At 42.6% G+C, this 24,669-nt stretch overlaps 1 protein-coding gene across 1 annotated transcript in view; it reads left to right on the forward strand.

Annotated features, from left to right (window-relative positions):
• The window catches only part of arhgap46b (Rho GTPase activating protein 46b), a 91,080-nt gene that overhangs the window by 21,638 nt on the left and 44,773 nt on the right, over positions 1 to 24,669 (forward strand). Inside the window, exon 2 of the mRNA XM_072696675.1 lies at positions 14,470 to 14,922. Coding sequence (XP_072552776.1) covers positions 14,470 to 14,922 — 453 coding nt within the window. The remainder of the gene's footprint in view (positions 1 to 14,469; positions 14,923 to 24,669) is intronic.

Genomic DNA, 24,669 nt, shown 5'->3' on the forward strand with positions numbered 1-24,669 from the left:
TTTTGTGTGGTTAATTACTGATGGTCTGATTATATACTCAAGACCACAATTCGATTCATAATATTCTCACGATATTTTGAGCAAAACTTGATTGATTTTTTGGTTGATTTTTTGATTGATGTTGGGTTTACTAAAAAAAATCTCATAATTTCCATTGAATTGAATTACATCTAGCTTTAGACACCATTGGATTAATGTTGCACTACATTAGGCTTTGTTTTTACAAGGACTGACAAATGGCCTATAGTGTAAACACCATGTGTGCCCTTTGTGCCTTTATCAGAGAAACAGAACCAAAAGGCCTGTGTAGTATCTCATAACGTCTTTTTTTAACCTCACACACACATGCACATGCCTCAGAGACACACACACACACACACACACTGTGGGAGTGGATGCAGCTGATAGTGAAATGTGTGTTGAACTTTACTATGGCAGTTGACATTGACCTCTGAAGCTGGACTTTGGGATATTTGCTGTATGTGGGTGTGTATGTGGGTGTGTGTGTGTGTGTGCATGCATACATGTAAATGAGAGGTTATTCTTTTATTGTTATACACTTCCATATTCATCACTAGACAGAAGTTACTAGCTTCCAGTGAACACCAAACAGTAGGCAGAAGCCACAGTTTGTGTGTGTGTGTGTGTTTCTGTGTGTATGTGGTTTTTTTTCCACATTCACCAGCACATGGAAAAACTTTGTTACCCATAACAGCCGGAACAACAGACTTCCTGTACTGTTCAGTGTGACGCGCTCCTGTATGATATAGTATTTAATTATTAATTGAACAGTTATAGGAAAAATGTGTGTGGGAGGGCGGGTGTGTGTTGGTTTATGGCTGGTTTGCACATTGCTGTGTAGTGAGGAAGGTGAGAGGTGTTGTGTTTCTCATTGAGAAGTGAAACAGATGGTCAAGTGTGAAGAGAGAGAGTATGTGTGTATGTGAGTGTATGTCCATGTGCCTGAAAGTAGCAGTAGCTTCTGTATTGTTTTTCTTAAGTGACTCGAACAGGTGTTGGCTGTTACCATAGACACATTGTAGTAAAGAGACTGAGGTGTATGTGTGTGTGTGTGTGTTGTGTGTGTGTGTGTGTGGGGGGGGGGGGTTGGGGTTTGTATACCGCCCAACAAAAGCTTAGATGATGGTTTTAGCTTAATGGTGGTTTTAACTACACCGAGCAGCCATAACATTAGCAACATTATTAAGTAGGTCCCCCTTGTGCCACCACAACACATCTGGCTATTCGAAGCATGGACTCCACAAGACCTCTGAAGGTGTCCTGTGGAGTCTGGCACAAAGACATAAGTTGTGAGGTGGGCCTCCATGGATCACATTAACATGCCGTGCAATGATGAGTGCTGGTGAACGCTATATACATGAACTCCTTTTCCAGTTCAAACTGACATCATGCTCAAGTTCGAGATGGTTTGTGGTTGCCTTTAAACAATCTGTGACTAGTGGCATAGTCTATAGTTCCAGGTATTTCCCCACTTCCTTGACTCATCAGCTTCTCCTCATCCTTCACCCACTGGGGTGTTTCTTGCGAATCAATAAACTGTACAGAGGCAGCCTGCTTTTTTAAAATATTGGAATTCTTACAATTTATGTCAATTTCAGTTCAGAAGTCGTATATCATCAATTTGCGTAGTGCCATTTTGTGGAACAGTCCTCAAAACCTTGAATACCTCCATTAAAAACTGTTGTTTTGAACTTTTGGATGCGGCACGTCCAGTGTTCAGTGTTTAGGTACCCACAGCCCTCTCTTTGGTTCACCGGTTGTCCTTTCTTGGAGCACTTTTGGTAGGTACCAGAAAACCCCAACAAGACCTGCCTGATGTTTTGGAGATGCTCTGACCCAGTCGTCTAGCCATCACAATTTGACCCTTGTCAGAGTGGCTCATGTTATGCTTGCTTATTGCTCCTTCCTTTGACACACCACCTTCAACAACTGACTTCTCTAGCTGCCTAATATTTCCACCCCCTGACATAATCAGTGTTTCTCACTTCACCTGTCACTAATGGTACTAATGTTATGGTTGATCGGTGTGAAGAGGAAATGACACTACTTTTTTCTTTTCCGATACCAGTATTTGTGATATTTGAAAGAGAACCTTGAATGATGAACTGTATACATCTCGGCATAGTTGAATAATGGGAGTCTGGGTCTGAATCAGACGGTACTGGGTCTGAATAATTCACGTTTTCCCCCTCCGATGGCTGATCTGATCCCTTAGTCTAAACAGCTTTCTATGTACTATGTTAGCTACCAAGCTAGATGCCCCTGAATGTTGAACAGGTAGAGCATGTGGCCGTGAAAAGTAAGTGCTTTACTCACCTGCATGATAGCTAATATTTTTCCCATTTGCATTACCTTTGCATTACCTGTGTGTATGTGTGTGAGAGAGAGGGAGAGAGCGTGAGCATGTCTAGTTTCTGTCATGTGAGAGCAGATGTAGACACAGATGTGCGTATGAGTAAGGTGTGCTCGGCTCTTGGCCTCAGAGCGTGACTCAGCCCCTCTCTGCTCTCCAGTCTGTGTTTTGTGGAGAACCAAGGGGACAGTATTTTAACATATTAGAAGACTATTAGGAGCAGCCACATAACCACCATCTATGTTAGAAATGCCAGTCAATAGAAATGGTGGAAATGACACTGAAGTCTGGAAAAGCAAGAAAATGTGAAAAAAGCAAGAGGACTGCTTGTGGAATGTCTAGAAAGGCAATTCAGAACCCCTCTGTTCGACTGCAGAAGACTTTCAGGAGGATTTAGCAGACTCTGGAGTAGCGGTGCACTGTTCTACTGTGCAGCAACACCTGCACCAACCTGACCTCCATAGAAGAGTCAGACATTTTCAAAGGAATAGAAATAAAAGAATACGGATGCGAGAATGACAGAGGAACTTTTCTTGTAGTTATGCTTTCTCAACACTTTTCGCACTACTGGATTTAGAGTAGCCGACAGGTCCAGCTATTAAAACTGCTAGATATTTGTTGGGGGCTTGCGAGGCATCGGCAGTCACTGGACGAGCTCGCGTATCACGTTTTTCAGCAGTTCATACATTACCGACCAAACCAGGCTTGTGAACGAGAGACACCAATTTGCCTTCATGAAATCCATGAAAAGAATACCTTTCCAACTGGAGGGGTGGATCGACCATTTGTTAAGCTTGCGCTGCTACCAGTGGCATGGGGAACATTTTGCTGGTATAAGTTCAGGTAAATACCACACTATCTGTAAAAAAAACTCTTAAGATGCAAAAAGGATGACAGTACATTTAACTTAAAGCATTAAGGAGATGTTTTAGCTACTTTTTTTTTTTTTTTTTTTGGAAATCAGGTCACCTTTACTTGGCCTAGCCCTTCCCAGATATATATATATATATATATATATATATATATATATATATATATATATTTTGACCAGGGTGGCCAAACCTTTGAATGGCACTGTATACCACAGACATAACAACGTAATTGAGCTCCTGAGTCATATCATTAGCTAACATCAGATTCTTCTCAAGTTAAGGAGCGAAGATATTATCCTGACACTCTTGGTCTAGGTGTGGGATCTAAGTCAAAATAAACCCACTGGAAAACATAAACACCTGCTGGACACAAGCGAAAGCACACAGATACACATATTGAAATATGGACACGTAGGCTTGTATATGTAACATGGCCTGCAGTTGTTTAAGCTGTCTAAACTGAAACCTGGTGTGATCAGACTTTGAGCTTTTGAGAGAAAAACCACTACGTTGTCCGAACCGTTCACGCAGAATGTAGACACTTCACATAAACAAACACAAACACACACACATATACACACAAGATTTAGCGTCCAGCTCTGACCACTGCATAAACAAAGCAAATGCCAAACTCGTGATGTTTCAGGAGCCGCTGGACCTTGGCCAAGCAGCCGGGACATTAAAGGAGCAGTTTGGCAGATGTTGGTGGCTGCACTGGAGCTTTGAGGCTAGTGTAGCTAACAAGTATGAAAGCTACACCAATTAGCATCGTGTCAAATGCAGCATTACGTTAAATCTAAGCAATCGCAAACAGACTTATGTGGTATCTGACTTTACAATGGCTGTGGTCCTGTCCATTTTCTTTTTATAACTATAAAAGATAAAGCTAGCTATAGACTGGACCCCTTTGCACAGTCATCACACAGCACTCACAAAGACCTTTCCCCACCCACACTACACCTGAATTCACACCCATCCAGTGTCTTTTGTAAATAATGTAAACATTTAGTTTATATCAAACCTTTAACTGCTTTAAACAGTGCAATATTGTAAATCGAGAGAGTGTATATAATGTGTATATATGTATAGAGAGTATTTGGGCGAATAGCAGAGTGGTCACCTTACTGACTTGTGTTTAGTAGTGTCTAAACTTAGAGGTATCTTTGAATGTTTAGCCTATTCAAACTAGTTGAGGTCTGCTAAATGCCTTAAATGTAAATGTAGATGTAATGTATAGTATAAGTTAATGTGTAAATGTATATTCAGTGTTTCTATTTTGTAAATTTGTGTTCTCTTTTGTACTACTGTGAGGGATGCAGTTTTTAACTCACCTTTACCTGTGTAATGTGACTCGACAATAAAAAGTGATTTGTGAAAAGGTTCCAGGGAAGTTAGCCTGTAGCGTTACAGAGATAATCTTCCAGTAACGTTCTGAAAACGTGTGACGCAACATTCCCAGTAAGGTAAAAACACTGATTTTTGATCGGTGTCCCGTTTTTCCTAAAGAGCCTTGCTGACCTAGGTGTGATTTTATGCATTATGTCCTCTTGCTAAACACTAAGAGACTATTCTCTGTATGTGTGTATGTGTGTGTATGTGTTTGTGTGTGTGTGTGTGTGTTCTGACAAAAAAACACCTCAAACCTACTCACAGTGGCTTTTCACTTCGCTCCATCACTTCTCTTCATGGAACGTGACAAAACCTACAGCATTCATGTAGTAGGTGCGCATATTTCACATGGAACTAATTTAGCCGTCGCCAGGCGTCTTCGGCCCTCGCGGCGTAAGACACAAGCGTGCATTCAAGACACATTTAGACATGTTTCTCATTGTAGCTTGTTTACCATTCTGAGCAGAACCCCACTGACTGTTTACTGAGGTACCTACGAAAAGGCCGGATCCGAAAACGAGCTTGTCGAACATCGGCTCCACAAGCCTTTCCAGTCTGCTTTCATCGTTTACAAAAGTCTGGAAAATGTAAATACATAAACTCCCCCCTCCCCGTCTCCCTGTCACAGTTTTTCATCCAAGAATTATTCAAGAGCTGATTTACGAGCGGTTCCTGTCACCCAGCTACGGACTGCAAGCGTTAGGAGAGGAGACCCTGGACTGTTTGGAAGTCAGTGACTAAAGAAGAGCTTTGTTCCCTTATTCTCAAACTGCTGGCTTGTCTGGACATGTCTGAAAGATGTGTGGGCAATGCAGACTGGTCCTTTTTCAGAGCTTTCGCCTCATGTTCTGACAGCACTCTCGAAAGCTGAGTAGTTTGTGCCCGCATTGACTGAAATCCAGAGGTATTTCTTATGTGCAGCACAACATGTAAGGATTACACATCTTTACCCGATAGCTTGCATTTTTCCTGATGGTAATATCATTACTACGTAATTACTATATAATAACTAGTCTAGCTGCTAGTATTACTGTGTTGACTTCTTCTGGACAAGCTTGTCCATTTTACTCCATCTACTCTATCCATCTCATAGTCCACATATTAATACTATATAATATAGTATATATTATAATTGTATGAAAACAGTGGAGTTTGTATGTATGTGTGTGTGTGTAGTTCATTGGTAGATGTGTTTATATTGCTGATAATTGAGTGCAGTAGGGGTTTGGGGCTGATCCAGGCCGATCCAGGCTATTTCAATCCCAGAGTCTTTATTTTAACCACTGATTGGTCAGGGAGGAGAGTCCGACATGGATAATAAGATATTAAACACACTATAAAACAGTCATTTTCAGAAAAGTCTAATCAGATCTTATACTCCACAGTTTCTTTGTTTTATTTGCATGAGCCTCAGCAAGATTTAAAAACCTAAAAATTAACATTTGCAATACTATTATTGATATATAATCTAATATATATTATAATTGCATTATAACAGTGGACATGTGTAGTTCATTGGTAGGTGTGTTTCTATTGCTGATAATTAAGTGCAATTAACTTTCGGAGAATTAATTTTCTACTTTGTACATGTTTTAACCATCCACTTATGTTAAATGATCCTTTTTTACTAGTTTTTTGTGGTAAAAAAGCTGGCATCATAGCATAGTTTTAACACTATAACAAGTTTAACTGGATAGCCTTACCAGTAAGCAAGGAAATAAATAAAAAGCGAAACGTTTATTGTCAACGGAGCAGACACTGGAGAAAAGAGATGGTAAAAGCTAGGGTTGGCGAACGTTTGCTTTTAGCCCAGCACGGATCGCCGTTTGCTCCACCTGCCTTTTGTTTATCGTGTGTTTTGTTTATCGTCAGATTTTACAGTTTTGCCAGCTTAGACTAGGCTTGTGGGCTAGGACATTATGTGAGCGAGTCATATTACAAAACTGTCTGTTGCAGAACAGTCTTGGCAAGTTTTGCCAGCTTTTATTTAAAAGATATAGACAACAGTGTCTGATGTTCATGCTATGTCACTTTCTCATGCTGAACTCTCATTATCCAACTATGAAATTATTATTTAACTATGAAAAAAGCTGGCATTTGAGGGTATTTCTACTGCTGCTTGAAACACTGCAAACTGAAGCAGTTTTGCAAACACTTTTACAGTCGGAATCACATTTCATTTGACTGTGAAAAGAGAGAGAGTGATATGTATGTCCGTATAACTACAAACATATGTAAAGCTGTACCTCTGAGATCTAAAAACTAACGTCAGCTGCCAGTGTGTATGAGGAGCATTTGAGTTCATGCATTACGCAGTGCAACCTCAGTTGTGCATTTGTCCTATTTTGCTGGCTTCCAGACCACTTGTTTTTTTTAGGGACTTGTGGATTGAGGAGAGATGCAGAAATGTGGTTCTTGGAAGTGATAGGAGTTTGAGATCTACTGATGTTAAGAAAATTTGTCCACTCACAGCAACAACACAATGTGGCCAAAAAATTGTAGCTGCTATTAAAATGTGGTAGGTTGTGATTAAAGCAGCATTATTCAACACTTTTATTAAAATAACACCTTTAAGATCATTTCATGGTCCACTGACTGTAATAGGGACAGTGGCGTCTGTCATTTCCACTCCTGGCCGGGATGGAGTCCTGCTACTGCACAATGGAACACAGTTGGAGGATTTAAAGCAACAATATGGAGAATTACCATTTTGTGCTTCTGGGCTCCCCTACAGTCAGGAAGTGTAATTTGTCCTTTGAGCCACCACCAAAGGACACATTTCTTCTGGACGAGCTGAGAAAACTGAAAGTGAAAAAAGCATGTGGACTGAAGTGGAAGAGTACGATTTTTTAGGATTTCACACAGATATGACATAGATTAAGCAATTTTCGCAAGCGTTATCCTGCACACTTCTCCTAAGTTACATTCTGCAGTTTGCAGCATGCCGAGCAGCAACAGTGATGCTATTCTCCCTGTTACAAGTCAGTAGATCATCACAATGATTTTGAAGCTTTTATTTTTTGAAGGTAAAAAAGCTACATATTGATCCTTTAAGGTCCTGTTTTTCTAAAGCACTGTTTAAGAGAAGATTAGTTGGTTAAGGGAGTGGATTTATGTTGCTGTGTTGGAATCATTGATCATGTTACTGTGCTGTAACTGTGTGTGCAGCACTAACATAGTCTAAAAGCTTCGATAAATGTGTGTGTAAAGAGCAGCAGAGATTTTGGTGGACGCTGCTCAGTGATGAGCTCATGGCAGCTTTCATCTCCTTTGTGTGAGGCTTGGCGAGTGTTATGAGGTCGGTGGGGGACTGGAACTGGCGATAACACTGCTGTCTGAAACAAAAACCACCACTATTGTCCTCAGAAAAAAATCTCAGTGTGTGTGTGTGAGCGTGGGAAGTTTTCTAATGCCAGTGAAAGCTTACTGGCTTGGAGACTTGGAAACAAACACACACACTCACACATGCTTCTGAATGTCAAGACAAGATAGCATTCAGCATTGGCTGCTGGTGTACAGTTTTTTTTTCATAGAAGCTCAGACATGGGTACGGGTGAAGCCATGAGGTTCCTCAAAGGGAAGATGCTGCTCTGAAATCAGTCTCCTGCAGATTCAGCAGTGGTGGTGTAAGTCTCTGAGGACTGTTCTGTGGTCAGCTGGAGTTAGGAGATGTGGATTGGACTCGTAGCGAAGCTCATAAACAGAGAGACATCTGTTTTTCCCCTAATCTGTTTCCCTTTCCCTGCCTTTGTGTACAGACTGACATCTCACGATGAACCTCCAGAGGCGCTGTTGTTTATGTGAGAAAGAGAGAGAACTAACCTCTTTCTCTCTCTCTCTATCTCTCTTTCTCTCTATCTCTCGCGCCTTTTGATGAGTATGAACTGGTCATCTTACATTGAGCCACAACAACAGAGTTATGAGTAGCACTCAGACTTTACTTGCACATCAAATCTCGAGAGCGAACATACTAATGAGTCCGGAACTGACAAAACTGCGATGCTGCATATTTCTTTTCCTAATAAAGGCTGCTATTTTCTGCGTTGTATGACCAATCAGAGCCCTGAAAAAAAGAGCATCCAGACAGCAGCTCATCTTGTTCGTTGCAGTGCAGCAACACACTGACTAAAAATAACATTTGTAAAATTTTTAAGGGAAAATTGCAGCTAATTTTGTTTTATAAAAGAAAAATGTAGGTCCAGAAAGTAAAAATGTCCATCCCAGGCCCCAGGATTTTGGTCAGAGTGCCTAGGGCGAAATTTTCCTTTCTGGACCTGATTTTTTTTTTTTTATAAAACAAAATTAGCTGCAATTTTTTTAACATTTTTATAGGTCAGTGTGTTAAAAAAAAAAGTACTGAAAGAACTGAAAGTGTGTTGTGTTGTTTGCCAAACTGTAGTACTGAAATCGCACTTCTCTATTGATACTTTGTGTAACTCTAGTTTCCGCCTCGTTCCACCGGCCTGTAAGCATGTAAGCTCACAAATGTCTCAAACATTTTAAAGTAGTCTCTAACCACCTCTACACGGCCTGCCACTGTTTTATTCGACTCTCCGGACCCACCGCAAACTTGAGAAGGAAAAAGCCGATAAAAGGAGGAATTGATGGATGGATGGATGGAAAAAGCTGCACTTTTAAGCGTTAGATAGTTAGATAGATAGTTAGATAGTAGATAATGTGTCTTTTTCTAGACATTATGATAGCTCCAGCTGACTTGAACAGTACTCAAAGGCACAGAGACTCAAACTACTGCTTCTGAATCTGCAGGAGACTGATCTCAGAGCAGCAACTTCCTTTTGAGGAACCTCGTAGCTTCCCAGCCTGTTTTATTTGATTCTAGTTAACATTCTCTATGGATTTTTTGGTTTTGGTTCTGCTATCTGTTCTTTTTCCCTTCGTTTACCTTCCTTTCATCCTTTTCATTTTTATTTATTTAGTTATTCATTTATTTATTTGTGTATTACCTATGTCTTTGCTCTTTGACTTTGTATTAGTGCTGTTAACGTTAATTAACACGATGACCCTGTAAACTTTAACACGTAACTTTTTTTTATGTATATTAATCATCTCACCAAGTTTGGCCCCAATTTCCTCCTGTAACTCACTTTTTTACAGAGCCTAGTGACGTATCAGGGGTTTTATTTAGATATGTAAACACAGCGTCGCTACTGTTGAGCTCAGAGGGTAGATTTCACTTTATTTATGATGAAATATGGATTAAATCTCATAACTAACTCTCATTCTCCTACCCCTCCCTCATCCATCCCTCTCTCTCCCACACACACACAGCTGCTTCTCTCTTAGCTCTTAGCTAATCCAGCCCAATGTGGTCGAGCTTTGTGGTGTTCGAGGCTAAAGTTCTCAAAACTACACTGAGATATTATAAGAAAATACAGATTCATCTAGCCACCAGTTCATTCAACACATACATATTAAATGAATTCATTAGACTGAACTACTATACTGCATCTTTTGTTTTATATGTTCCTTGTTTTACTATGCAAATGTCCTCTTTTCATTTTCAGTCTATTTTATATATTGCCACGGCTACACTGTAAAAGAGGGCCACCCTCAATGTACTCAATTCAGTTCAAATAAAGGTTGAAATGAATTGCATTGAATTACAGTATAAGAACTAATAAACAGTGTTGCCTTTATTGTTGGATTCTCAAAAAACCATTTGGGCTGGCCTGTAGGGAAAGGATTCATGCCTGTAGTACTTTTCCCTAGTTCTCTGACCATATACAGTCTGTGTAGCCCACTGGAACACTCTTGCCCAGAGGGGTCAGTCTGGTCATGCAGCTGGTCATGTACTGGGGTGGTGTGACTGTGGGTCAGCGACTGGTGGCCAGTCTCAGGCGACAAAGGGTGATTCACAACAAACTGACCACCAGTTTCTCTGTTAGCAGATGGCTCTGGATCTCCTAGTGGGAGGGATGGGCCGATTCTGCGGCAAAAGGCTCTCTCGCTTGTGCTCTGGCTCTGGCTTTCTCACTCTCTCTCTCACACACACACATATACACTTTAATACACTTTCGTCTTCATGAGGAATAGGAAAGCCTTCCTGCTTTTACACATACACACACACACACACACACACACACACACACACACACTCTACCTGAGGTGACCTACTCTCTTGTGTTGGTGGTGACTGTATGGAGTACACTGTGATGGATTTAAACGGGGTGCATGAGATCCTAGCAATCATTGATCTGGTAGAAGAAGAAGAAAAAGAAGAAGAAGCTGGAGAGACATTTTGAAGTTGAGACACTGGTCACGGGTAAGACTGTGAATGTGTGAAAACTGAGAGAAACTAACTTTGCGTATGTGTTGATAACACCTGGGGTCTGTCTGGACGGAGATCGCTCTCTGCGCTGTGCTTGCAGCTTTCGTAGCAGTGTGTTACACTGTTGTAACTCACTACACAGTGAGGGATCAGAGGTTTGCCTGTGTTAGAGACCCGGTCACACCCTGATCTGCACACCTTATGAATATGACGATGATTGGATTAATAGAAAAGTTCCAAAATCATTTTCCATTCACTTCCATTGAAAGTTACGATTTTTGCCTTTTTTGCCTGATCTTCCTGTAAAGTTTTGACAGTGGGTCAAAAGTGGGTTTAGAACACTCCCAATGTTTTCAGCTGTCCACTGGCAGTGCTCCATGGCCCAGGCAGGCCTGCTTTTCTTATTTTGCCATCTTAATGCCACTCCATCCATCAAACCCGTAGCTTCAAGTCTTCTCCTCACAGCTGAAACTGAGACTTGGTCCAGTGTTCAGCTGAGCTACAAGGTGTTGTCACGTGAGCCATCTGTCACACAACGCTGACTGGGATTATGATGCTGCTGTGGATTTGGGTCTATCAGACCGCTTACTGTACCTTCTCCAGTTTCCAAGAGTCTTTTGATGATGTACTCACCACATACTTTAATAGTAATTTCTCCAAAGTAAGATCTGACCTCTCCAGGGGGTTTCCTTACTTGCGCACAATGATTCCAGGCAGGCTCCGGACCTACCTCAAACTCAACTCTACCTCAAAGGAGTTAGATAGAAAATGGTCTGTCTGTCTTCCCTTGTTAAAAGTCTTTTTATAGCCATCCAAATGTGTAGTGGGAGAGATGGAGGTCTACATCCGAATTAAGTATAGGGACAGATTGAGGGCAGAGAGTTGGGTGTCATGAATCCTTGAGTGATTTCAGCAGGTGTTTTCTTGCTATCCTGTAGTTTCTGTTTTGTCCAAGTGTATGTGTGTGTGTCTTGCTGTGAAGACTTGAACAGGTGTGTGTTTGGCTTTTAGTCATGGATGAACTGTTGGACATACAGTCATTCCTAAAGAGTCAACATGGTCAGCCCAGCCATACTGTGGTCAGATGTGTCAGATTATGGACTTTAGATGTTAGATAAAACTTTATCTTAGGTTTTTCTTTCTGTCCAGTGAGTGTGGTGGTGTTTGGGGGATATTTCAATATTTCATTTTGGTATTTATTAGTTTATTAGATTAGAATTTCTTTGTTTATATTTATAAAATAGAATTGGCCCAAAATAGGATTATACTCTGGAGAATTACTACGGGATAACCCCTGGTGGAGAATAACCTGAGAGTCAGTTTGTGTGCGTGTGAGTGAGAGCTTAGTGCTCGGCCTGTTGTTGGCCATCTGTGGCAGAGGTTGATGGGTCTTCTAATCTTAAGCTGCAGATCCTTTGTTGTATCTCTTGGTGAGAGGAGATAAGAGGTGTGGACCTCAAAGCAGGGTGCCAGAGGCTAGTATCCGGAGATGCTTGCAGGCTCTTTTCCATGGGTCTGGTGCCCGGCCTCTTTGGCACAGGGAGCTCACCCAGGCTAACATGTATGACCGTTCAGATCGAGCTGTGGGTGAAAAGGTTTCTACACTTGTGTCTGCACTTATTGTACTGTACTTACAGGAGGTGCAGAAATGCATTAGTGCAGAGTAATGCAACAGTCTGACAGAGGTCAGAATTCCATATCATTATCATGGCTGCTTGATGCATCGTATTTATCTTGTTATCTTAATGTGAATTTTCATAATAAACATCATTAAGGGCTGCTCTGATAGATCAGATCAAGGTCCTTGTTTTGTTTTATGGTGTTGTGAAAGCGCTATAATTCCTGTTTTCTAATCTGTGTGCATTAGCCTTCTCATGGTTTTGTACACGCTGTTTAGTTCCGGTTTAGAACTAAACTACACTTCACTTCACTGCACTACACAGCCATATTTAAAGGGAACTAAACTGTGTTGTTACCTTCTGAGAACGCTCCCTGACCGATGCAGGATGTGAGTAATGTCCATTAACAGCGCCTAGACAACACCAGAGTGTGATCAGATAGAACACAGCGGTAAAAACAGAGGATTGGAATTGGTTTAGGTTTAAAATGGCTAATACCTGATCCATTAAAACATTCCTGGATCAGTTCTGATACATTGGATCAAAGTGGGGTATTCACTTTGAGCCACTCCTAAAGAACACACATGGTTTTGGACAAGCTGAGAGATACAGAACTGTCACTGAAAGAGAAAGAAGCTGGTGGACTTTGGTGGTACAGTTATATTACAGGATTACAGGAGGTGCTGAGCCCTGGAGTAGCAATGATAGAGATGCCATTCTCCCTAATACAGTCAGTGGAGCATCGACATGATTTTGAGGCTGTTATTTTAAGGTAGAAATGCTACATAATGTTGCTTTAAGTGGCAACAGAGGCAAAACAGTAAAGGTTGAGCTTATTGTAGTGTTTTGTCATCTTCTATTTGGCCTCGAAATTGTAAATTTCGAGTATAATTTTAAGTGCCACACAAGCTTTACTGTCCAAGACTGCTTAGCTTACCTTAGCTTAGCTTCATTCTCTAAAGCCATTTTGCCATAGGCATGTGAGGCAACAACCCATTGCCCTTGATGCACGAGACGTGAGACAGGCCTAAAACTGTTTAGTCTGATGTCTGAAACCTGAGACTGTGGTCTGAGGAATCTTTACTATACAGACAGTTTTTTTGTACATGCATGATATTGGCCAGCAGCCCTTCTGTATTAAACCAGTGCAGCGTTACTAAATTAATTAAACAGCATGTTATACCGTCAATATGGGGCTGGTAACTGTCTGCACAGGGGCACAGGCTTAGAGTGTATAGTTCCTCCAAGCACATCCTTGTAGTCAGTGTGTTTATGTTATAGCAAATCAGTTCATCATCCAGCCAGCAGTGTGTACCTGTGTATGTCTGCTAAGACCTAGGTTAAGAACCTACATTTCTCTTAGGAGACCAGGCTTCTTAAGGTCACACCTGCATCCACCTGTTGGTCAAGCCCATACTAAATGAGGACCAGCTGGCGTCTGCAGCTGTGTGAGACGAAAAAAACACACATGTGCATACACACACACACACACACACACACACTGCAGCTGAAGCTAACTAAGGTCTTGTGAGGTAAAAGTGCTGCTTTATTTAGCTCAGGGGTCCCAACCTTTTAATAACACACACATTCATAAGTATGTTTCTGCATTAGGCAGCATCAAATGAAAAAAGAAGCAAGGCTTGAGCTGCATTAACTACTGATGTCAACATAGAGACTTGTGCATCATCATATAAAATGTTTAGTTGTATTTATATGATGGATAAACATCCCTATATAGGGACCCTTTACATGTATGAGCTGCTAATTTAGGTGAGAGAAGTGCATTCTAGTGGTGTTCCAGTGTATCAGTGTTGAACTTACGCAGAAAGCAGTGAAAGAGTGTCAACTAAACCACCTGGTTAAACTACCTATCCAGTGCACCATTCAAACTTTCTGACTACATTTCCCTTGTGTCCCCACATGCAGGTCTGACTGGGTGGAGATCTTGGAGCCGCGCTCGCGAGAGCGCATGTATGTCAACCTGCTGACGGGTGAGTGCGGCTGGGAGCCGCCGCTGAGCGTGCCCGTTCGCCAGGCTGACGGCAACCAGTGGTGGGAGTTGTTTGACAACAACAACAACCGTTTCTACTACTACAACTCCACCAATCAGCAGACGGTGTGGCACCGGCCTCAGGGCTGCGACATTGTGCCCCTGGCCCAGCTCCAGGCCATGAAGAAGAGCTCGGAGGGTCTGGCTGAGCTGAAGGGTCAGGGGCAGCCCATGAGGACTGGGGCAGGGGCAGCAGAAGGCAGGACAACCCCCCTGCCTGGAGCGGTTTTACCCATCTCATCCAACTCTCTGGAGCTGGAGGGCGGGAGGGAGACGCCAACAGGCAAAGAGAGAGAGGACAGTCTGGAGAAGAGAAGCCAGGGCAGCAGGTGAGGGAAGGGAATGTGGAACAGTTATCCATATATATGTATGTAAATAAATGTGTTGGTTTCCTGGCATTGACAACGCTTCAGTCCACATATTTCCAGTATAATTGAGGTCTAAACAAGAAGGCAGTTCCAAAAGCGTAAAATTAGCCTATTTTATGCATTCCACAACCACATTTTGGTGAGTGTTCTTGCTCATTGTCCTGTTGGAACAACCAATTATGTGCACAATTTCACCGTCTAGCTGATGGTTAGGGGCTATGCTGAAGATTTCTGAGGTAGTCTTACTTATTTATTATTTCATCAACCTTGTGCTATGTACCAGTTCCACTGAAACAGCAAAACATTGTCCTCACCCTTCTAATGTCAAGAGCATTGCAAGTCATAGGGGGAGTCTTAGTGAGTGGGTGGGTTAATCGGCTCAGCTAAATTGGCTAAAACATCCTTGATTGGAGTTTAAACAACAAAAATATGGACATCTTCTCATCCTCTTTCTTTCAGGGGGCTTAGTCGTAGCACTGCATTACAAATGAAAAATATTATAGGAGTGACTTCTATGGTGTTAATTGTGAATCTTAATGAATATATGTCCAATTGCTGCCAAAATTCCCAGATGACGATGCTATATAAATACGAGAAGGTGACCAAAAGCAAGTTCCAGTTAAACAGCAAAACCTGTTGAACCCCTTAACACCCCAAGGTTTATTACACACACAAGCTGTATTACTTAGTAACTACAGGGACTTCTGTAGAACCTGGTGGGGCTATTCTCTGGTAATAGACGTTTATAATAACACCTTCGGCCTACCGGCGAGCCACAGGCTGTTTAAGGGGTTAACTACATTTAAAAAAAGTTGTAAAAGAAAAAAAAGTCCCACAGTTGTAAGTTCACACACAATGTGAACCTAATTTGCATTCGTGCAGCCCAAAAGTAAACATGCAAAACTTTGTGCATAACTCTTGTACTGACACAGGTCATAGAGACATACACAAGTATGCGTTCTGATCTGCAGCATGTACACAATTCACGCCCACACATTCATGGCCTGTGAGGCAGGTGAAATAAGGACTCTAGAAACCAGGCGAACAGAGTGTGAGAAAATGAGAGCAAGGCTGTTTGCCGTATGCCCGTCTACCATAAACCATAACGTATGCTGTCATAAGTCTTTTTTCTCTTATCATAAGGCCCCCTATTTTGGCCCGTAGTTCCTCACACTAAAACACACACTAGATTATGAGTCATCCTGAAAAGACTGAGACTGCAGAGCCAGTTGACTCCCATCACTCTTCTCAGCTGATGTCTTCCACCAGCTCTGAACGCAGCCAGACTGTGACTCAGAGTGTGACTATGGGGGGGTGATGTGGCAGTGTGAAATGGGATTTCTCTCTGGTGGTCTCTGATCTGTTTCAGTGGGCTCGAGTCTACCCCAGATCATCCCTCAGCTGGGTGCCATCTTAACTCCTGATCCTATTAGCATGTTAGCTGCAATAGATAGTCCCAGCACAGGCTAATGCAGCATAGGTCATTCAGGTGATCATAGCTTCCAGCCATGGAGCCGACATTTGGTGTTACCTGTTTATAGCAACATGTCCGTGGGTGCAGTACTAAATTTTTTATCTCAGGCTCTCAGCATAGCAGTTGTCCCTGAGCGCCTTGGCCATCTGAAGAAAATAAAGGGAAGAAAAACTATAGAAATATAAATATAATGGATTTATGATGTTGGTATTTTGGGTCTTGGTATATATTATGTTGGGAATAACATAATATATATATATATATACAGTGAGTCCAAGAAGTATTTGATCCCTTGCTGATTTTCTTTGTTTGCCCACTAATAAAGACACTATCCTTCTGCACTTTTAATGGTAGATATATTCTAACATGGAGAGACAGAATATCAAGACAAAAATCCAGAATATAATTTTAAAGAATATATTTTAATTAATTTGTATTTCAATGAGGAAAATAAGTATTTGATCCCTCTTGCCAAACACACTCAATACTTAGTGGCAAAGCCTTTGTTTGCAAGCACAGCGGTGAGACGTTTGTTGTAGTTAACCACAAGTTTAGCACACACACCAGGGGGAATTTTGGCCCACTCTTCTTTGCAGATCCTCTCTAAATCATGAAGGTTGGTGGGCTGTCGCTTGGCAACTCTGACCTTCAGCTCCCTCCATAGATTTTCGATCGGATTGAGGTCTGGCGACTGGCTGGGCCACTCCATGACCTTAATGTGATTTTTCTTGAGCCAATCCTTTGTTGCCTTTGCTGTATGTTTAGGGTCGTTATCATGTTGGAAGACCCAACCACGGCCCATTTTCAGATCCCTGGCAGAGGGGAGGAGGTTGTCCCTCAGGATTGTGCGGTACATGGCTCCATCCATCTTCCCAGTGATGCGGTGAAGTAGCCCTGTACCCTTGGCAGAGAAACACCCCCAAAACATTATGCTTCCACCTCCATGCTTGACGGTGGGCACAGTGTTCTTGGGGTCATAGGCAGCATTTTTCTTCCTCCACACATGGCGGGTGGAGTTGAGGCCAAAAAGTTCAATTTTGGTCTCGTCTGACCACAAAACCTTCTCCCAATAACTTGGTTCATCTTTCAAATGATCATTGGCATACTTGAGGCGCGCCTCCACATGTGCTCTATTCAGCAGGGGTACCTTTCGGGCACTGCAGGATGTGAATCCATTGTTGCGCAAAGTGTTGCCAATTGTTTCCTTGCAAACTGTGGTCCCAGCTGCCTTCAGGTCATTTGCTAACTCCTGCCGAGTGGTTGCAGGACGATTTCTGACTGTTCTCAGCATCATTGCCACCCCACGAGGCGAAATCTTCTTTGGAGCACCGGGCCGAGGTCTGTTGATTGTCATGTTATACTCTTTAAACTTTCTGATAATTGCACCAATAGTTGTTACTTTCACATCCAACACCTTACTAATCTTTTTGTAGCCCATTCCAGCTTTGTGAAGGTCAACAATTCTGACTCTGAGGTCCTGTGACAGCTCTTTGGTTTTACCCATGTTGGAGACTTGAAATCTGTGTGATCTGTCTGATTCTGTGGACAGGTGTTTTTCACACAAGTGATTAGTGAGAACAGGTGGCTTCAGGTCAGGTAACAAGTTGATTGGGAGTGTCTAACTGGTCTGTAAAAGCCAGAACTGCTAATGAATACTAAGGGATCAAATACTTATTTCACTCCATGAAATACAAATCAATTAATATATATTCCTTAGATTTATTTTCTGGATTTTCTTTTTAATATTCTGTCTCTCCATGTAAGAATACATCTACCATTAAAAGTATAGAATGATCATGTCTTTATTAGTGGGCCAACGAAGAAAATCAGCAAGGGATCAAATACTTCTTGGACTCACTGTATATATATATATATATATATATATATATATTCAATAAGCATTGGGCGCTATAATTCAGCATACAGTACTGCTCTAAAGTGTTCGGTTGGCTATGTAATACTGTCTGTCTGGGCAGTTCGCATTCAACAAAGGACACACAGTAAGTCCATTTGATTGAGCACTATGAATGATAACACAGGGCAGCTGCGGGTGTAGGGATAGTCCTTTTACTTTATGCAATACAAATGACAATGTAAAACACATGCAAATCTCTGGTGGAAGAGAGCTTCTTGCACATTTTAAGGGTTACAGCTGTTTTCGTTGTTTTTAATGATGCAAGGCAGCCGGGTTTGTTTAGTGTAGGAGGAGCAGAATGAGGATTTGAAGAGGGATTTAAGGAGGGAGGAGAGCGAGGGACGGTGGGGGGTACAAGTAGGCTTGTTTTGAATTCAGAAGGAGAGAGGAACAGTGTATAACAGCATCAGCGGCGGCAGAAAATATGACAAAAAAAATCTAAACTGAGCTGCGTCTCTGAGCGAAGCCTATTTTAATATAATATATCGATTTCATAAATTAATTTAATGCCATTTTCATTTGATGAAGGTTAGATACAATAAAATGCTGCTGAAAAAGCTGTGTTAGTTATGTTAGTTTATTAGAGCATTAGACATTGTAAAAGTATAATATTTAAAAACTAAATCAGCTTTATAGTGTCCAGAGCTAATGCTTGAGCCACAAGAGCTCCATCACCACAAATGACTGCATCAATAAGGCCTGGCCATGGAAGCAATCAGCTTGCGGCACTGCTGAGGTATTAGGGAGGCCCAGGTTGCTTTCATAATGGCCTTCATCTCGTCTGTACTGCTGTGTCGGGTGTTTCTCATCTTCTTCTTGACAATAACCCAAATATTCTGTATGGGCTTCAGGTCTGGAGAGTTGGATGGCCAGTCCAGCACAGTAACACCATGGCCAACAAACCATTTGGGAGTAGGTTTGGCACTGGGGGCAGGTGCTAGGTCCTGCTGGACTTTGGTCCACTGAGCAACAGTCCAGTTCCTTATCTCCTTAGCCCAGGTTAGATGCTTCTAACGTAGGTTTAGAGTGGCTTGATGTTGACGAGTGGCAGTTCCAAGAGATCCAAGATCTCTCCGGTCATCCCTGATGCTCGTGCATCTTTTCCTACCACATTTTCCCCTTCCAGTCAACTTTCCATTAACATGGAACGTGTACCTCTCACTCTTTCTGATCAGACCTTTCTGACACCACATCTGCTTCTCTGCACTTTAGTTCGGACTCTCACACACCTGTTGACTGCAGAGTGTGTGTGTGTGTGTGTGTGTAAGTTAGTGCATGTAGGGCACGGCATGTGCAGAGGCCGCTGTGGTTTGGCAGGAGGAGCTGAAAACGTGACCAAGCTTCTGCACTGCATTGCTGCACACAAGGAACACACACACACACACACACACACTTACATACGCATACAGTGAGAGCTGCAGTGCCTATATATGGCAAGCAGCAACATGAGCTAGATTTGATGTGTGTGTGTATTTCTTTGTGTGATAGAGATTTAAAATGAGACAGAGAGAAAGAGAGAGAGATAGAGAGAGAGAGAGAGAGAGAGAGAGAGAGAGAGAGAGAGAGACACAGAGAGGGGGGGTGAAAGAGTTGGGTGTTATACTCCTGTCAGCACCTCTGAATAAATTCCACAAGCTTGTTCAGCACAGACACACACACCCACACACCCACATCTCTCTCCCATCATTTCTCTCTCTCTCTCTCTCTCTCTCTCTCTCTCACTCTTTTTCTCACAGGCATACTCTTAATCTCTTGCTATCACTATTTCAATATCTCTCAATCTCTCTCTCTATCTGTCACTGTCACAATAAAGTGATAGAGAGATTAAGTGATAGTGAGGGAGTGCCCCCACTATCACTTAATCTCTCTATCACTTTATTTCAATATCTCTCAATGACTCTCAATATCACTCTCAATATCTCTCTCTCCATCTCTCTCTAACTCTCTCTCTCTCTCTCTCTCTCTCTCTCTCTCTCTCTCTCTGCTTTCTCTCTTGTTTGTCCTTTGAGCCTTTGTGTTTATAAGCAGTGTATTACAATATTTCCTGATGTGAAGTAGAGAAAGCAGAGGGTCACTCCAGTCTGAACAGAGAAATATGTGTGTGTGTGTGTGTGTGTGTATGTGTGTATGTGCGCTGTTCTTTAGCCATGTGTCGTTCTCCATAACCCTGCAATAATAACCAGACATATTTTGCAGTCTGTTTTTGTGTATTTATGATTGTAAGACTGAGTGTGGGTGCATGTTAATGTATATAGGTGTGTGTATGAATGTGTGTTTGTATGTGTGTGTGTGCTGTATTTTCCTTCAACAGTTTTTCATTTTGGGATGTTTGCTCCACACTGGAGTCTCTAACTCTGTATAAGATGGGAAGGTGCTGATATGGGAATTGTGGGCTGATGCTGACATCTTTTTTTTTTTAAACACTAGTGTGTAGTGTGATAGTGTGCGGTTTGGGACACAGCCCCATTAAACTAAAGCGTCAGACAGAAGAAGTCAAAGCACGGAAACGTGGGAAGGTCTGCAGCACGGACACTCAGCCGTGATGAAGCGGGCAGATGTGAACAGCATGACGTCGGTGAAGCGAGTGGGCAGGAGTAACCTTGCCTTAGAACCACCAGAGTTCACTTGTTTGACACGTTTGCTTGTTTGGTGTGCAGCTGAGTTGGAAAGGCAGCACTCACACTGACTTTAGCAAACCGTACCAACAGAGCCATCACACCAGGGTTCACTTTAATCCAACCATAGCTAATGAGTGTAAACACCCTAAATCTGAGGTTTGGGTAATCATCAACCCATACCAGCATGATTCCAGTACCACAGTGTGTCCCTGCTGTCAGGATGGGTACACTAGACATAGAGAACAGCAGAGCTGTGTGATTGCGAGAGAGAGCGTGTGTGCGCCTGTGAGAGAGAGAGAGAGAGAGAGAGAGAGAGAGAGAGAGAGAGAGAGGGAGAGAGAGTGGGCCTGTGTAGCAGGCTTCTCAAACAGCTAATGGAATCAGCCTTAAATGGTCACACACTTTCGTTTGTTAACACAACACACTCTGGCTGACACACCCACACACACACACACACACCCTCGCTAAGCATGTACTGTAAGGAACTCCATCCAATACCACCACCACCACCCCCACACAAACACACAAACACACACGCACACACACTTTTGAACTGTAGTCTTGTGAATGTTTTGGCAGAGCTTGTGTGGAGGACAACTGACTGCCATCCTGAGGTCAATGAGTTTCTTTCATAGATTTGAATTTCTTTCTCTCTCTCTGTCTCTTCATGTCTCTGTCTCTCACTCTCCCGCGGTCTCTCTCTCCTTCTCTTTGTAAATCTCTCTTCCCCTCTCTCTCTCCTTTCTCCCTTCTTTATCTATCTTTCTCTCTCTGTCTCTTTGTCTCTCACTCTCCCTCAGTCTCTCTCTTCCTCTCCTTGTAAATCTCTCTTCCCCTCTCTCTCTCTCTCCTTTCTCTCTTCTTTATCTATATTTCTCTCTCTGTCTCTTTGTCTCTCACTCTCCCTCTGTCTCTGTCTCTCTCTCTCTCTCTCTCTCCTTTATCTATCTTTCTCTCTGTGTCTCTTTGTCTCTCTGTCACTCACTATCCCTTGTTCTCTCGTTCCTTCCCTCACTCCCCGTCTTTCTTATTTGCTTATTATTATGTCATTGTTATTCGTTTATTTGTTTACTCCCACCAGCCTCATGTCTCTCTCTCTCTCTCTCTCTCTCTCTAAATATTTGTAGCACTATTTTCCTCTCTCCCTCTATCTCTTGTTCGTTCTCTCTAGGCAGGTGGCCTTCAGAATGAGCACTGCTGTTAGGTGATATTTACTGGAGACTGGAACCTGTTGCTGAGGGCTCAGAGGGGCAGTAGATTCACTAGGTGAAGCTCTCAGGTGGTCCGCTGTGTATGATGTCAGTATGATGCTGTGATGTGATCTAACAGACTCTACGGCTGTAGATGGAGAGAGACTGTGTGTCTGTGTTTGAGTGCTCGCTGTAAATGACGAAGACTAACTCTGTCATTTTCGGAACGTGGGCCCTTTCATTTGTCACAGCAGCCTGACTGTGTGTATGTGCGACTGAATGATAGTGTGTGTGTGTGTTTATACGCATACATACAGTACGGGTGACAGTGTGTGTTTGTTTGTACATGTGGAGTCTTAAACTTCTGTAACTCTAGTTACTTTTTCATGGCTTAAAGTTCGTCTGTGTATGTGTGTGTGTGTCCTGCCTGCAGCACTGTGCAGAAATCCTTTAGGGAAACAGGATTTAGCATGTAGTCAGAGGTCCCAGGCCTACTGCACAGTACTGTAATGTAATACTGTACTCAGTGTATGTGTGTGTGTGTGTGTGTATGAGGTTCATCTTCCTCCACCACCTCTCCGGCATATGGGTCATCTCTCTGGCTTAGATCAGGCATTGCGTGTGTCAGTGCAAGTGAGTGTGTGGTCACTTGTTTGCCAGTGAAGCACAAAGGGCAGTCAGTATGGCACCAGGCGTGTTCACTCACTCATTTACACATGAATCTCTGCCATTGTTGCCGCTGAGCTGGTTTTTTTTACTCTGGGGCTGCTGGGAGTCACTGAGCTGGCTGAGTTTATTCAGTGTGACCTACTGTAAATGGACAGCCATTTACTTTAAAGCCTGTATTAAGGCCCATATGTGGGTCCTCTCCTCAATTCCTCACTCTCATAACATGTACATGACGTACATTTGAGTTCCACTGGCAGTTATTAGTTATTTACTAATATATTCATGATAGAAGACAGACAGATACAGGGATTTTGCATGACAGTGACGATGTGCCATAAAGACAAAAATTAAAATCACTGGGTTTCAAGAACATACAAATACGAGATATCAAGTCCCATATCTGTGCATCGCTGTTTTCAAGCGGCTTTTCTGACTTTTATTCTGGAATTTTCTTCTTATCTTTGACCACAATTTGACCACAATTGGCCGTGCTTTCTCCAGGAGGGTAGATGGCACTCTCTCCCATCATCACTCTTAAAGCGACGTTGGCCAGCACATGCGTCTGTTAGCTTTGCATGTATTAGTCTTCTTACCCTCCTAGTGTCGGGAGCATTGCTAGTGCTAGGTGGGTAAGCTGGCAGTACCGAATTGGCAGTAACAATTTGTAGCAATACAGGTGCTACAAAGGGTTCTTTGAGTGATGCCATAGAAGAACCATCTTTGTTTTGACAATCAGCCATAACATTAGTACCATTGTTGATAAGGTCTCCCATGTGCCACCACAACACATGTGACCATTCAAAGCGTGGACTCCACAAGCCTTCACAGGTCTTCCTGCGGTGTTCCTGGTATTCAGCAACAGGGTCATGGGCACCTGAGGCTCATTGATGCGATCCATGGAGGCCCCACATTACAGCTTCCAGGACTTGGTGCCAGACACCACAGGACACCCTGTGGAGGCTTGTGGAGTCCACGCTTCGAATGGTCAGATGTGTTGTGGTGGCACACGGAAGACCTAATCAACATTAGGTAGGTGTACTAATGTTATGGTCAAAGTTGGTATTGAGCTGGATTTTCCAGCAAGGTTTTAAGCCATTGGCTGTAGCTTAGCCTAACCATAGCAGTGGCAGATAGCACTCTCAGGCAGATACACGGACAGAGCTGGCATCTTTGGGCTGTGCTATTTTCAGGGCGTGTTGATGTGTGATCTGAGCTGTGTGTGTTTGTAAGAATTTTAGTGGTGCAATGCAATCTGAAGGATGAGAAGACAAACACATCAACAAACCACAGTATGTGGAACAGGTTCTTCTGCCATTATCAACTATCTACAGGCTATAAATACCTGTGGGGTGTGTGAGACGTGATTTATAGGTTGACAGGGGGTGGTACAGTGCCGTGAACGTCTCGCTTGATGTGTGGAAAATGGGTCACAAAGCTGATGTTAATGATAATGGCAAAAAGGAGTGATTGCATTCTGTTGTGCCAGAGGCCATAATGTACACCTGCTGAATTTGCAAGTGTATCCACGCATACGGTCATACAGGTCTACCAGCAGTGGCAAAAATCCCAGTCTACAGGAGATTTAGTGCAAATATCAGTGCAGATATTGTCCTTCTGTGATCCCCTGTGTCTCATACACTTTCTCTCCCTCTCAGTTATTCTCCTATAGTCTCTCTCTCACTCTCTCTGCTCAATCAGCCTTCTGCCATAAAGAGGATTGGGTTGTCATTGTTAATCTGCTCAGCAGATTCTTGTATTATCTCCTCTCACTTGGAGAAATCCGCCCGGATTAGAATCCTCGTGTAAACATCCCTCCTTTCTCCTGCGGAGAACAAAGCTGGC

This window comes from Salminus brasiliensis, chromosome 14, assembly GCF_030463535.1.
Source record: "Salminus brasiliensis chromosome 14, fSalBra1.hap2, whole genome shotgun sequence".
Lineage (NCBI taxonomy): Eukaryota > Metazoa > Chordata > Actinopteri > Characiformes > Bryconidae > Salminus > Salminus brasiliensis.